This window comes from Platichthys flesus, chromosome 11 (genome assembly GCF_949316205.1).
Source record: "Platichthys flesus chromosome 11, fPlaFle2.1, whole genome shotgun sequence".
In the NCBI taxonomy this organism is placed as follows: Eukaryota; Metazoa; Chordata; class Actinopteri; order Pleuronectiformes; family Pleuronectidae; genus Platichthys; species Platichthys flesus.
Window position 1 is genome coordinate 7,268,727 of NC_084955.1, and position 16,287 is coordinate 7,285,013.

At 41.4% G+C, this 16,287-nt stretch overlaps 1 protein-coding gene across 1 annotated transcript; it reads right to left on the reverse strand.

Annotated features, from left to right (window-relative positions):
* Nucleotides 1-13,107: 13,107 nt before the first annotated feature.
* si:ch211-198c19.1 (uncharacterized protein LOC100151013 homolog) lies at nucleotides 13,108-14,141 on the reverse strand. Its single transcript, XM_062398386.1, has 2 exons — nucleotides 13,969-14,141; nucleotides 13,108-13,867 (listed from the first exon to the last, which is right to left on the reverse strand). The coding sequence occupies exon 2, from the start codon at nucleotides 13,837-13,839 to the stop codon at nucleotides 13,291-13,293; it is 549 nt and encodes a 182-aa protein (XP_062254370.1). The 5' UTR covers nucleotides 13,840-13,867; nucleotides 13,969-14,141; the 3' UTR covers nucleotides 13,108-13,290.
* Between the last annotated feature and the right edge of the window lie 2,146 nt (nucleotides 14,142-16,287).

Below are 16,287 nucleotides of genomic sequence, written 5' to 3' on the forward strand. Positions count from 1 at the left end.
GCTAAACAATATGAAGGTATGTTAAAGATTCCACATAGTGCAACTATGATTCCACATAGTGCAACTATGAGGATTGACAGTTATATATATATATATATATATATATATATATATTCTGTAACTGTGGTGTGTGAAGAGAAGTGATCCTGAGCAGTTTCATTCCTGTCACAAAAAGTGATTATTGATAAAAGGTACCGATCTTTGGGGTGAAGGATGGAATTAAGGCAAACAAAACAATCGAGAGATAAATGGCTGTAAAAGTGTGTCACACTGTAGAACTACCAATCTTTCAAGACCTCATCAAGTTCATTCCAGTGATTGATCCGTTCTCTCTTCACTATTTGCTTTGATGGGAGAAGTGTGTTGAACCCTCTCCATCACTTTCTTCTTCAGCAAACCTCATAATGTCTGAAAAAGGTACTGGTGTGAGAGCTATATCCTCACTTTCCTCTCAGGAGACAGATCTCCGCTGTGCTGTCTGCTTCTCCTCTGGGCGGAATGTTTGAAATGACAGCTCACCCGATGGCCACTGGCGACGATGGCATACCCTCAGATATCCGTGTGTGCTGTCTCAGCTCTTGTTGTCGTGTTGAGAAATCTGTCACTCACACTTTTTGTGTAGTGCCCACACAGATAAAGCTATGCCAAATAGGTCAGATTTTTTCAAATTCAATTTAATCCTCACCAATCTGTGCTGTATGTGAAGATCCCCATCTTGCTTGGGTGTACTATCCAAGAAATTACTATTTGGAATTTTATCAGACGGAGATAAAAAATTCTCTCTCATTATCTCTGTGTAATTTATATTGATGCTTGCCAATGCCATCCGGGAGATGGGTTAGCTTTATTTCCCAAGGGGAGAGTAGTGTGATTTCAAGTGGTGGAGAAGTGGCACAATTCACCCAATGTTTTAAGAAAAGCATTGGTCATGTGACCATACATTTAGTAGAAAAGCCTTTAATTTGTTTTTCTTTTTTCCATGTCCAAAATGCACTCTCCTTTTTTTTGTTTTCATCTCCTCAGATATCTGTCTCTTTGGCAGGTAAATGCTGCATACTGTTCACCAGCTCTGTGTTCTGCTGTCTGGTGCTGGGCAGGTAGTGGAACTTACTTTGTCCTTTGACTGCCCAACATTCACAGCTCTGGTCCGGTCTCAGCCTGGTGTTGATGCTGAGGTATCAGGTGCAGACATTGCTCAGCTATGGCTGGGTTTTTCTGTTCTTGCTGAGTCAGCTGGTCATGTCACTGCTCCTCTATCATATCTGACAGTATTGTCAGGGTAGGTGAACTCTTCCATTTATGTTAGGCTAGCTCCCTCTACTTGGATCAGTGATGGGTATAAAAGGTTTAGCATCATCAAAATGATAATGAATACATTCTTGCTCTACTGGTTGATCTTCAGTCCTACTTGCTGTGGAGATGTGCTGAGACAAGAGAGTTTATCCTCCATATGCGGATGTGCTGGAGACCAAGATAAAGGAACGATTTTTATTGAGCATATCTGCAGTTTTAGCTGACAGTGTTATTCAATTTTCTCCTCTTCGGCATCTGCTCCTGGCAACTACAGTATATTTTCATGGTTATGTTGAGGCAACTCTTGAAGCTCTTGCAGTCGTACTTGAAGCATGACATTTGTCAATGTTTGTCCAAAACAGGACCATGTCACAATTATATGTGATTTAAATGTTTCAATGGACATTGATATATATTGCATGTGGACAGAAAATAATGGATACTGAGTGAAGAGGTTGAGGTGAAGAGGCCTCTTATAGGCTGCTCTGGGAGTAGGTGGTCGGGTCTCAAGTTGAGGGTTCTGTCTGAGGCATGATACATTCAAGAGGTATGAACCAAACTGAATATGATGTTACAGTGCAGGAGAGAAGGAGACTGAAGGGATGAGGGTGGGGATGAGGTAGAGGGGTGAATGGAAGAAGGGTGGGGAAACACTGGGTTGGAGACAGGATATATGTAGGATTTACAAGGGTGGTTAAGATGTAGACCTAACCGACCAAAATGTCCATATTGTATCAGACAAGGCAAACGAGTAGTACAAAAGTGTGTTTTGCCAGAATAAAGGGTTTGATGAAGATTCAGGTAAACAAGGTGTGTCTTCAAGTAGGTCAGGTAAGATGGAGAGCAAAGTGCACATGGTCAAAAGCAAGAAAAAGATCAAAGCAATCAGCTGGTGGTCAAAACGAGAACATGAGTTCCAAAGGGTGAAACAGGAAGTTTTCAAAGTGACGGGTAGGAACCTAGGCTAAAGGGCAGGTATCCTGGGTAATGTCAAGTAGGCTCTGTTCAAATAAATGATGATTGAATTCCATCCATCCATATGCAGTATATCCTCTTGAGGGTTGCACAGAGAGCTGGAGCCAATCCCAGGTGACATTAGGCGAGAGGCGGTGTACACCCTGGACAGGTCTCCAGTGTATCACAGGGCTAACATACAGAGACAAACCATCATTCACTCTCACATTCACACCTATAGTCGATTTAGAGTCTCTAGTTAACTCTGTATATGTGAATATCTTACTATGCCTCACCTGAGGCCTCAATAAAATGACTGATCTGATCCCACATCCCCTCCAGGCCATTCCGTCCCAGAGGAACACAATTCTTAACTCAAGTGACAAACCCAGTGCTGCCGACACAGAGGATTTTCAGTCTGTCTTTCCATGTACTTGCTCTGAGGATGTACATATGTGTGCTGTCTGTGTCATATTAACTCCCTAAGTCAATATGGAAGGTGTATAGATTGATGTTTGAGAATACTATTCCCCCACTTAGCTCTGTATTTATATTAAAAATTAAATCCAATTTAAATATAAAATTACCTCATGAATTATTAAGTGAAAGTGTAAATATTTAATGCGAGCCCTTTACCATAGGCCTGGTATTCATTACCATGCAGTGTTGGATTTTAATGGGCAATTTCCCCGGAGACTGTGTGTGGGTTACGTCTTTGCCCCGCAGCTACAGCAGGGGGCGCTGTGGCTCTGTGGCTCTTTGGTGGTCTTTTCCAAAAATAAAAACATTAAGAAAACAGGAGGAGGCAAACTGAGGAGGATGTTTCGAGAAAAGAAAAGATGCGGGTTTTGTACAGCAATTATTGCGGATTTTTATTCCGTCTAGTCAATTCATGAGTCAAATTGTCTTGAGGTAATTATATAGCTGTATGTTTAGAGGATACACAAGGGGAGGAACTGTATAATTGAGCATGCATGTGTGAGCATGTGGGAGGCAGCTGCTCAGCATGTTTTCATGTTGTCCATTTAATGCATGCTGTGATAAACTTAAATACTGAGAGGAGGAATGAAAAAAGGCATCATTGATTCATCCTTTGCACGTTAAACAAACAATTAATAATAATATTAATCGCAACAATAACAATAAACAATTGCATTCTTACCAAAGCCAATAGGGGTCAGGATTACACTACCGGACAAATGTTTTGAAGGACTCAAATAACAGTTTCTATTTGTTTCTGTCAATGACACACAGCATCACAGTCATATCACAGAGGGGTTCCCATTAAAAACCTTCCACAAGAGTAGGACTTTATGTGATGCTTCTCAATCTCATGTTATTGACTGGTACCAAAAAAAAAGAAACTGAAAATTGACCAGTTCTTTTAAATTTCATATACCAGAAATCGAGGTTTCGAGAGGGTGAAGGGATAAGAAGGAGAAAGAGGCGAGATGAAACCAGAGGAGACAGAGAAAGGTTTCGAGTTAAAGAAATTAGTTTTATAGAGTGCTGGGGAGGAGGTGGTTGTAGGGTTAGAGATGCATGGGCACGCATCTCCTCTGAGGCAAGGCAGGGGGAACATTAATCATTGGGAGACATCTGTTCATTCCACCGCTTTACAATTCTGTCAAAGAGTTAGGACCCCCCCCTACACACACACACACACACACAGAGCCATCTACTCAGAGAAAACCTGTCGTCCGTTAAGCATGGACAGGCAGAGAGAAACTTCAGAGCCACTTTCTGCTAAGAGCCGCCTTCAGTTTGATTTCCACTGAAGGACGTTTAAGATGAACAGAGCGTGTGGAGGGGGGGGGGGGGGAGCTCAGTGTGTAAATCTGTGCTATTATCTGCATATGGACGGTTTTATGGTGCGAGAGATTTGCATGTCACGAGCATGTCAGGCTCACGGCTGTAAATGTCGCACATGTCATAAGCTGACACACCCGCACTCACAATCATTTGCATGTGCCATTTTTTCATTGACTAAAAACATATTTTTTGGAGGATTATAAGCATAACTGTAATTGATGCACGTCCACCCCAGACCTTACCCCAACATGAACATAACGTCAATTCATTTGGAAAACCAGTTGGCCTAAGGATTATTTCAGTTATGGCGAAAACACACTGCACAAATAGCTGTTCACCCGTTTAATCAAAGGTCAGTGAAGCTTGTCTCAGCACTGGGACAGGACTGGACAATCAGTTGTCCTTCTCAACGTCACTAAGATTGACAAGTCCCAGAGCACTGGTCAGCTGTTTCTTAAAATTTGATAATTATTGAACGTATGACTAACATTGAACAACACCTCATTTTCCTGTGCCCTGGCCAATACACATGCATGTGTGAGACCACATTAAGCAGATCATACAAACGGTTTTCAAGATGTCTGAGCCAAACACAGACAGACAGACAGACAGACAGACAGACAGACAGACAGACAGACAGACTTAAAGTCTCAAAGCTAGAGCAGCAACTACACAATATACTGGTCATATGAGAAAAGCGGACAAGAGCCGTTGTCAGATGTGACCTGCAGATCCGGAGAATTGTGTCCGGACTTTATCCACAGTTTCCCTTTCACACATGCAGAACACAGCGGGAGGTTCTCTGCACAGACACATTCACGTGTACAACAAATTCTCTCCATTATTCAGGCGAGAGACGGAGCAGCAGGCAGAGGCAGGAATTAGCGGGGATCACGTGATTTTGTTTACAGCACATTCACACTGTCATCTGCTCTTATCACCTCTTTACTTCCTTGTCGGTGTCTTCTATGTGTTTGACACATTTCTTTATTTTAATTTTTTTTAATTTTTGCATCTGTCACATGTTAGAAAGGCCATCAACCCCCCACTCGCTTCCGGAGTTCAGTGCATGTCTATAAGCAGTCTACCTTTTGGTTGCCTGTAGCTCCTGTCTTTACAACGATAAGATAATTAGTCCCTAAGTGCATAATACTGCTATCCTTGAACGTTTAAAATTAGGGCCAAGGGAAAAACACACTTTATTTTTTGATTTAACATTGACAGAAACATTGTGTCCTTTATGAATAGTAATGTTCAAAAAAACGATTGAAGGGCAACTTCTACATTAGAAGCCCAGTTTCTGAATGTGTGCGATTGCTCTGCTATCTCTGTTGGACAGGGGCCTATTATCCTCTTGTTGCAAGTTTTGTTTCCCCAAGACAACATAATTACACAAATTGTTTTCCTGTTGTGTTTTTAACTGTGCAGTTGCTCAAGGTGTGTTTGCTGCAACCAATGTTTTGCACACGTCGTGACCTGCATCAGTCTATATCATTCAAATGCCTTTCACCAGAGATGGAATCTCAAGCTTTAAAACCTCAACTGCTAATGTGCCGCGTAGTTCAGAGTTTTAAGTTAAAACTCTGAACTATCTATCTATCTATCTAACTATCTATAATATATGATAACATATTAACAGTCAGAAATCTCTGAAGGGTTCTGAGGCACATTCGGGTCCTGTGAGAAAATCAGGCAGTGATGTTCCACATACTTTCTGCACAGGGAGAGGATCCTATGAATCTCTCTTACCTACTCAGATTGGTCCTCCTTGTGCATTGGTCCTTTCAGGAGGCCTGTAATATCTTCAGTGGGAGTATCAAATCAAATGAATTCAACCTGTGAGCGAACAGCGATCGGAGCGGTGTCCTCTCATTGGCAACAGAGGGGAGCCGAAGATGGATGAGGCCCTTCTGTGGGTTTTGAGGACTGCAGGGCGTGAGGGTGCTTTGTCATCATAATATTGAGAGTGAGTTTTGTGAGGGTTTGTGCCTTTTGGCCATGAAGGTGTGTGCTGCCTTGTTTCACAACTCATTAGAGTCCACACTTTGATTGACTACCTGCTATTCAAGCTGATATTGGGGTTGGTACACATTTTCTAAAGCTCAGCGGAACCTTCATATCCAGAATTTTTAAATGTTTGTTGGTACTTTTTGACCTTGACAGTAGGTAATAAGATCTAAGAAGAAATAACTAAACAACACATTCACCTATCTATCTATCTATCTATCTATCTATCTATCTATCTATCTATCTATCTATCTATCTATCTATCTATCTATCTATCTATCTATCAATCTATCTATCTATCTATCTATAGAAATGAAAAGTTCCACTGATCAGTGTCTCACTGTCATGACTGATGCTGTCTGCCTTGACAGGATGTAACCTCAAAGTTCATGTCCTTATTTGGCAATGCTCCTCGTGTTGACCATGACTTCTGAAATTGATTTCTCTATCCGTCTACCAGAATACATGTGACCACAAACATTGTGTATGTCCTTTTACGGTAACGTTCACTCCAACAGCCACGGCAGACAAACACAGCTGACGATTTCCTGTCTGTTGATCATGCTATGTTTCATGAAACACCATTATGTATAAGAACCTGTTTTTTTGACTTCTTCTTCTTCTACTTTGACAAACCGTGCAGAATGTGTGACCTCTGCAATGCTTAATATTAAAAACTCAAAGGCAACTCCGGTCTGAGAAACTCCACCACTTTCCACCACACTATATATCTGTCTGTCTGTCTATCTATATTCCCATCCATACATCTATCCATCCATATGTATTATATAATATATATTATATCACACTGAGGCATTGAGAGAGGCCAAACAGTCCTGTGATGAAACTAAATTTAAATTCACTAGATCTGGATTTTTAATTGGAGCTGCACCATATTAAACTAAAAATATCAGCCCCCTAAACATGTCAACCATGAATTATCCTGAGGAATCATGTAAAAAAAAACTACATGATTATCTACTTTTTTTTTGTACATACACATTTCCCTGTAGCTACAATGACAGATATTCACAAACATTTCAGGTAGGCTCAGTGTTATCTCCATAAATAATCATTGTCTGACTGCTCATGATTGCATCCCATTGGATTTTGTTATCCCAGTGGATAAATACAATGTTATCACTAAAAGATTATGGCTGAAAATCCTCTGCAGTAAGAGAATTTTACATTAAATAGTAAAGACCAAACATAATAATGGAATTTTCCTAAAACACACACTGAACCAACCACGTCTCTCGTTACTGAGCAAAAGCGTCATATTCTAACATTTGCCGTACTATTCAAACACACTTTGTTGAAAGCATGCTAATTGTTAAGCAGGCTAATCAAAAATTCAACAAAACTGTGCTTCAAATATTCAAATTCAAAGAGACTTTCTTAACAGGACCATAGTGAATTACAATATTGTCAAAGCAAACTGCACTTGGCAGAATCAACAGAGGAAAACGTACTTTCTCAGCAATCAACTTTAGTAATGGGTAATGGGTGTCGAAGAGAAGAGATCAGCTTGGGACCAATTATGTACGTCTCTTTTGCTTTATAATGTGCAGACGCGTAGATCTGGACGATGTGCTTGTTGTTGGTGTTGTATCGGACCAGAACTCTGTCCATGTTGCTATTAGGGTCATAGCGGTTGTAGTACTTCTTGACTTCAGACGGCAGGTCTTCAATATCCCTCAGGTTCCCGACAGTGTGGTACCCGTACTGCTGTTCATCCCCTATCACTGGAAGCAGGCGTCTGGGTCCACGGTTATCAAACTTATGGAACCCATACACACCCTTTGTGGGATCACACAGAGCCACCATGTTGTTGTCCAGGCATTTCTGAACGTACCACTGCAGCAGCTTGAGGCCGTGGCGAGGCGGTGGTTGGCCAAAACCGCTGTCCTGCAGCTCTTGGTCTGAGTCCAGGGTTTTGAGAGACGAGGTCAGAATGAGCGACAACAGCAACGTGAAATAAAACAAGTGCTGCATCTCGTTTCCGTGGCCACGTCGAGGTTATCTATGAAAAAAGACACATGGTGATATCTCGCTGTAAAAAAAGCCTCTCTATGTCATGACAATCTAAGTACAGTGAACACAGAGCAGCCTTTCACGACTTACCTGCTAGTTGGTATGTCAGGAACAAATTTGAGTGTAACAGCCTCGTGCTTTCGGCGGCAGATGAAAGAACGGCTCGGCCCTGTGGGTGACTTCTATCTGTCTTGTCTGTGTAGGATGAAAGAAGCCTACTCGTCACTTTGACCAGAGGTAAAGCTCTTTTCACTCTCTATTTGGGATGAAAGAGGAAGCAGTGTGTTTGCTGCACAGCTGGGCTCTGCACCGGGTTTGGTTTCACTTTAGACAAGTTAAGCCTAAGTTTGAAATATCCACGCGTGTAATTTTGACAGAAGCAAAGTGGATGCATCAAAGTTGCCGTGTGAAGATACTGTAGATTCGAACATCGGATTAATTTGGTGTGATATTGTGAAATCATCAAGACACGGCACATGACAAGAAACAGACCGATATCAAGGTTTAGTATGAAAATATTGTAAAGCTCATGTAAAACAAACGTTTTTTACTTCTGCTTTCACGCTCACATGTGAATAACACCTGCAGCTCTGTGGTGTCTGAGTGTAGTTGTAGCTGAAAAACATGAAATAAAGGCGTCTGAACATTTTCTGACAGTGGTGATGTTAAGTTCTTATGCTGCCCACCGGGGGGCGTCAAAAATAACAAACTGTCTGTATTTCTATAGCACTTTTCTAGTCTTGATGTATATTGGGTTCAGTATCTGGACACGTGGGTTCTGTATAATAAGCAGCAATTACAACATTGAGTTATTAACACTTTTACAATTGTGGTGAATAGTCGCCTATTTAAAGCTAGGGTTGGTAATCCTTGAAAGGTTAGCAACAGCAGGTTACACTTTGAAAAAAAGCAACCAATACATCCTGATTCCCATCGGCCCGCTTGTCAAAGCTCCGCCCACAAAACACATGAACTTGCACTGACTGACAACTTCTAGAACAGTGGTTCTCAACCTTTTTTCAGCGATGTCCCCCCCTTTCAATTTTTTTTCAGCCAGGTACCCCTTAACCAGCGCAAAGCACTTTTGATTGAAAAAAAGATGTATAACACAGTCTTGTGCCGTTAGTGTCGGATTTATAAAATTTTGTATCTAGACACTTTCAAATTACACTTTTCAAATTACAACTGCTTCTGGTGGAAACCATGTTGAACATCGAGTCTGAATCAGAAGTTGTAAAGTTGTGAGTCACAAAAACAACACAATGGGCCTAAGATGATCAGCTGCTATGTAGAGCCACTGCAAATTACAACAATTTGGAAATAAAAAGATATAAAAATAACTAAAGACTTATTAAACAAGAAGTAATTATCTCAATCATAAATAAAGATTTGTGAACATAAAAATAATGATCCAATTAAATTGCCCTATTTGTTTTTGGATTTACATTTTAGTGAGAAACATGTGCTTCACTGAGGATTTTCGGCAGTCTTGGTGGAAGGGAAGCAACTGCTCTAGTGATGGGAAGTTTTTTTTGGGGGGGGGGGCTTGTGAGCGCCGCGGAGCATGTCGGGGCGACATTATCACAAGAAATCAAATAAATGCCCGTCAGTTTGGATGATTTGAAATGGTAATTTACTGTATTATCACACTAGCATTTAATCAGGGCCGGCCCTAGCACATTTGGCGCTCTAGGCAGGCTTCACTCCTGCCCCCCACAAAAAATAATTTTTCAAAACGATTTTCCACGAAAACTTAATATAAAATTATTTCTTTCTTCGTCGAAGTTGCTTGGACATACACACTCAAACCATAAGCCTCAATGTGCTAGCATGTTCTGACAACACCAAGGAGGTACGTACCTACATTTTTGCCTTATTTTACCCTTATGTTAGATAAAAAAAATTCATGTCAAAATATTGGTTGGAGATATATGTTATGGGTCCCAAAATTGATATCACAGCAACAAAGTATATCTGTAGAATACAGCATGAATGCAGCAGCAGTAACGACACGGAGCATTCAGTTCCTCATCCAGACTGCATCTTATTCAAATTAAACACAATTTCTAGTACAAGCATTTCTCTGAGTGTAACTGCATTTTAAAGTGCATAAAACATACATTAAATTATTATGGTGTCTCTTTCCTCCAAACATCTTAATATACATTATCACTCATAAAGAAATATAAACATTTACAATATAGACCTATTGAACATTAGCTTATAACTGGTCTTTATAAGGCACAATAACAATACATGAATTACAGAGTCTGTGTGTGTCGGAGCTGAACTACACACTGTAAAGTAAACAATATACTATCGCGACCCGCCTGCAAGACGACGTGCAGGTAAAACAAACACCAATACACGCGAATGTAGCCCCGCCCACCTAGTGCGCGAGTGTCTGTCCTCACTGCCCAGCGGAGTTTCTAAGTTTTAACAGTCTAAGTAGAAAATCAAAACAACATCAACACGTCTCAATGACACTCGTGGTGATCAAGCGAGGCTTTAGGAGCTAACGTAGGAGACTCTCACCCACTACTAACCTGTAGAGTACAGGATGAATGCAGCAGCAATTAACGGAGCATTCTGTTCCTCATCCAGACTGCATCTGGCATGTGGGCGGAACCCCCAAAGAGACAGGATGGGGTGAAACTGCTCCCGTGCCAAACGTTCCTCTTGAGTGCTGCTGTCATTTACTGATTTCTCTAATGACACTACCTGAAAAAATATATTTTTTAGATTTTTCTTTTGCTCGGCGCAGTTTTTGGCGCCCCCCTCTGAGTGGCGCCCTAGGCAACCGCCTATGTTGCCTGTAGGAAAGACCGGCCCTGCATTTAATTATCACTGCAAACAATTACGCTGCACTGAACTGTAAGTAAAGTGAAAAAAGTTAAAATAACGAAACCTGTAATTATTACTTGTGAACGAATATCATTCATGTCTTAGTAAACCTAGACACGCAAAAGTGAACGAGGTAAACAAATCCTTTTTGTTTCCTCTTCTTAGCCTATGTGGGTCACGTGGAAAATGATCCAAAGACTCGTACCCGGCAGATGAACGAACCGTTCACCTCCCGACCGTTTCTTCAGATCAATGTTTCGTTCTTCTGCCAACAGACTCTTCGGATCAATGATTGGTTCATCTGCCGGATACGAGTCTTTGGATCCTTTTTCACGTGACCTGCATCAGCCTATGCAACAGTCCCAATGCGCGGCCACGAGAAAATTAACGAATCTCTCTTTGAGAGGAATCGTTACTCCCGAGTCCTTGTAAGGATTCGTTCAAAATGAACAAATCGTTCACGAACGACACATCACTACTTTGCAAACCAGTCTGTGTTCTGGAACAAGGTGGCAAGGGGGGGTCTGTGCTCAATCAGAAAGGTGTGTACTTCAGATCGTAATTCCAATAACCGGTTGAGTATTCTCCCTCGAGAGAGCCATCGCACTTCTATGTGCAGCAGCAGTTGTGTGTGTTCAGCTCCCATGTTTTCACAGAAGCGGGGAAACAGGTTTGCATTACTTGGCCTTGACTTTATGAAGTTGATCAGTTTGATGCTGTCGTTCATAAAGTCATGTAACACATGGCTCATTTTCTTGGACGCCAATGCTTCCCTGTATATGACACAGTGAGTCCACACTCACGTCTGGGTTTTCTTTTTTAATGCGCGCTATGAGTCCTCTCGTGCAGCCCGTCATTGATGCTGCTGCGTCCGTGAAGATGCTGCTGCAGGATTTCCAGCTCAGGATGTAACCTCAAAGCTCATGTCCTTACATCCTTATTTGGCAATGCTCCTCGTGTTGACCATGACGTCTGAAATCGATGTGACCACAAACAGTGTGTATATCCTTTTTCGGTAACGTTCCTTTCAACAGCCACGGTAGACAAACACAGCTGACCATTTCCTGTCTGTTTTTCATGCGATGTTTCCTGAAACACCACTATGTATAAGAACCTGCTTTCTGGACTTTGGGCATTCCACTTTGACAAACCGTGCTGAATGTATGACCTCTGCAGAGCTTAATATTAAAAACTCAAGGCAACTCCGGTCTGAGAAACTCTTTACTTCACATCTCAAGATAATTTCCACCACACTATCTATATATCTGTTTGTTTGTCTATCTATATTCCCATCCATACATCTATCCATCCATATATATTATATAATATATATTATATCAACCGATTAACGACTGTATAAAGTATGTTTAACAGAAGCTACTCTGAGGCACTGGGAGAGGCAAAACAGTACCCTGATGAAACTAAATTTAGATTCACTAGATCTGGATTTTTAATTGGAGCTGCACAAAATGTGTTCTTCACTGACCCAAACTACATCCTTCAACCAAGTTTAATGGAATTGTAGCTTCAGATAAACATTAATTTAATAAGTATGAGCTGGAAGAATGATTAAAGCAGGCAAAGCCTGTTTCACTGTTCTCATTTTTACATGACCACTTTTTTTAGAAAAAACTGTGAAACTATTGTTAGCTTTGCCGAAGCTTTTCTAACTCTGTCAAAGTTATTTAACACAGAAAGGGAAGCCAAAGTTAGAATTATCATCCACACTCTTCATAAGTGTACAAACACATTTCCCTGTAGCCTACAATGACAAATATTCACCAACATTTCAGGTGCACTCACTCTCAGTGTTACTGCCATAAAGGTGTTGGTTCATTGTCATCTTTGTCTGACTGCTCATTTCTCTCAACTCATTGGATTTTGTTATCCCAGTGGATAAATACAATGTTATCCCTAAAAGATTATGTATGAAAATACTCTGCAGTAAGAGAATTTGATATTAAACAGCAAAGACCACACATAAGGATGTAATTTTGGTCACACATAAACACACATAAACACACACACACACACACACACACAAAAACAATCATGTCTCTCGTTACTGTAACATTTTCCATACTATTCAAACACACTTTGTTGAAAGCATGCCAAGTGTTATGCAGGCTTAACAAAAAATTCCACAAAACTGTGCTTCAAACATTCAGATTCAAAGAGACTTTATTATGATGATCATAGAATAACAATATTGTCAAAGCAAACTGCACTTGGCAGAATAAACAGGGGAAAACGTTCTTTCTCAGCAATTAACAGAACTTAGTTAAACCACAAATACAACATATATCATTCAAGATTGTTTGAAATGTTTGAAGAATCCCAGAGCTATTAGAGTGATCTCATATTGGATTTGCAGGTGACTACTTCATTGATGGTAGATGGGTCTCGAAGATAAGCAAACAGATTGGGCCCAATTATGTAGGTCTCTTTTGCATCGTAATGTGCAGACGCGTAGATCTCGTCGATGTGCTTGTTGTTGGTGTTGTATCGGACCAGAACTCTGTCCATGTTGCTTTTAGGGTCACTGCGGTTGTAGTACTTCCTGACTTCATACGGCAGGTCCTCAGCATGATGAGAATGAAGGTTACCGACAGTGTGGTACCCGTACTGCTGTTTATCCCTAATCACTGGAAGCAGGCGCCTGGGTCCTCGGTTATCAAACTCATGGAACCCATACACTCCCTTTGTGGGATCACACAGAGCCACCATGTTGTTGTCCAGGCATTTCTGAACGTACCACACCAGCAGCTTGAGGCCGTGGCGAGGCGGTGGTTGGCCAAAACCGCTGTCCTGCAGCTCTTGGTCTGAGTCCAGGGTTTTGAGAGACGAGGTCAGAATGAGCGACAACAGCAACGTGAAGTAAAACAAGTGCTGCATCTCGTTTCCGTGGCCACGTCGAGGTTATCTATGAAAAAAGACACATGGTGACATCTCGCTGTAAAAAAAGCCTCTCTATGTCATGACAATCTAAGTACAGTGAACACAGAGCAGCCTTTCACGACTTACCTGCTAGTTGGTATGTCAGGAACAAATTTGAGTGTAACAGCCTCGTGCTTTCGGCGGCAGATTAAAGAACGGCTCGGCCCTGTGGGTGACTTCTATCTGTCTTGTCTGTGTAGGATGAAAGAAGCCTACTCGTCATTTTGACCAGAGGTAAAGCTCTTTTCACTCTCTATTTGGGATGAAAGAGGAAGCAGTGTGTTTGCTGCACAGCTGTAAAGTTCACGTTAAACAAACGTTTTTCACTTCTGCTTTCACGCTCACATGTGAATAACACCTGCAGCTCTGTGGTGTCTGAGTGTAGTTGTAGCTGAACAAGATGAAAATAAGCCGTGTGAACGTTTTCTCACGGTTAGTGGTGATGTCATGTTCTTATACTGCCCTCTGGGGGGCCGCACAAATAATAAATGGTCTGTATTTGTGAAGCACTTATCTAGTCTTCATGTATATTGGGTTCAGCATCTGGTCACGTGGGTTCTGTATAATAAGCAGCAATTACAACATTGACTTATTATCACTTTATACAGTTGTGGTGAATAGTGCCTAATTAAAGCTAGGGTTGGTAATCCTGGAAAGGTTAGAAACAGCAGGTTACACTTATACAACCAATACATCCTGATCCCCATCGTTCCTCTTGTCAATGCTCCGCCCGTAAAACACATGAACTTGCACAGACCGCGATTACAGTCGGTGAGGGCCACAGACACCAGCTTCTCTTCTTGAAGTGAATCTCATTTCAACATATAAGATAAGAGGTGTTTCAGGAATAACTTACCAACCCTACCTTTAAACATCCAGCAAACATGGATCATTCATTTGGAGCTGGCCAGTCCAATGATTGTCCTCACTTGACCCTGGTCTCCACCAACTTCTGAGAAAAGTATTTGAATCTTTAGTTGCTAAATTCTTCATGATCTTCAAACGCTCATCTCCAACTGCAGTGCAGAGTGGGTTTCGAAAAGCTTTGCCTGCTTCTGGTGGAAACCATGTTGAACATCGAGTCTGAATCAGAAGTTGTAAAGTTGTGAGTCACAAAAACAACACAATGGGCCTAAGATGATCAGCTGCTATGTAGAGCCACTGCAAAAATGTCATCGCAATGAAACCCCGATCGCTACTTGAGATAGTTCACTCTGATATCTTGCACTGCTCTGTAGTTCCTGTAATTTCCGTTCTCGTATTTTAAATAGATATAAAAAGGTAAATGGCAGTATGGAGCTTTTCCAGTCTTATCGACCAATCAAAGCACTTTATACCTTCACCCATTTAAACACACATTCATAGTACCTTTCTACATGAAGTACTTTGAAGTAAATAAGGGGTTCAGTATTTTTCCCAAAACACTTCTGATTGTGGATTGGAGGAGCAGGGGATCGAACAAGTGACATTCTAGAGAGTAGATGACCCGCACTGTAGCTCCTGAACCACAGCCACGCAACATTTTCTGCTTTGGTTTATTGTATTCTTCAATTGAACTTGTAGAAATGCTTTTTGTGTCCTGTTATATTCTCTTTTTGGCTGCAACAGTGAATCCAACCCTAGGAATGCAAATGTCAGTGACAGACTGACAGCATGATTAAGTTTTCTTGTGGGCCGTGACTCTTTCAAAATGAATGATCCTTTTTCCCTTTTTCTTTTAAGGTAAATTTAATATGAGTATCGATGGCCTGCGGGAGCTGGAGGGGGGGAGCAACACCCTCCACTCCAGCCAGTGTTGACAACATATTTCCAAGATGTCATGTCCCTGTAATGCTTTGTAGATTTTCTGTGTAAGTCACGACGGGTTGCTGAAGAGTGAAAGAACAGAGTAACAGTGTGTTAGAAAGCTAAATTAGACGGGGGGGGGGGGGAGGGGGGGACACCCTCGACTTTTTTTCACAGCTTCACAATTTCCCTGTTTTCTTGCCCTTGCCCAATATTCTCAGCGGGTGATCTAGTGAGTATGATGTTATTACAGTGAGAAATGACGGCCCGAGCTTTGGAAAAAATTGACTCTTAAAAGTTGTCAAATTCAAGGAGTTGTTGCCAAGCCATTACATGTCCTTGTGTGTTTTCCTCTTTTGTTCTCAGTGAGGCCACAGACTAAGATACCCCTCTTACCCTCTGCATGAGTGTTCATATTGTGTGTGTAGTGTCCCCATGACGGCAAGGTCCCAATTTGGCTCAGTCCTCTTGTGTGAACACCTTCCTGAGGCCTAAGTAAGGACCATGAAATTACTTTGGCCTTGTTGCGCTTGATTTCAACAGCCTGAGCTAAGCTTTAGTCCAGGTACTGAAATCCTTCGCTAATTTCAAAAACACATCTTGTGGCATAGGGACAAGTTT

What these genes read in the sequence shown, in the direction of transcription:
- si:ch211-198c19.1 (XM_062398386.1), bottom strand. Translation starts at nt 13,839, where the DNA reads ATGCAGCACTTGTTTTACTTCACGTTGCTGTTGTCGCTCATTCTGACC.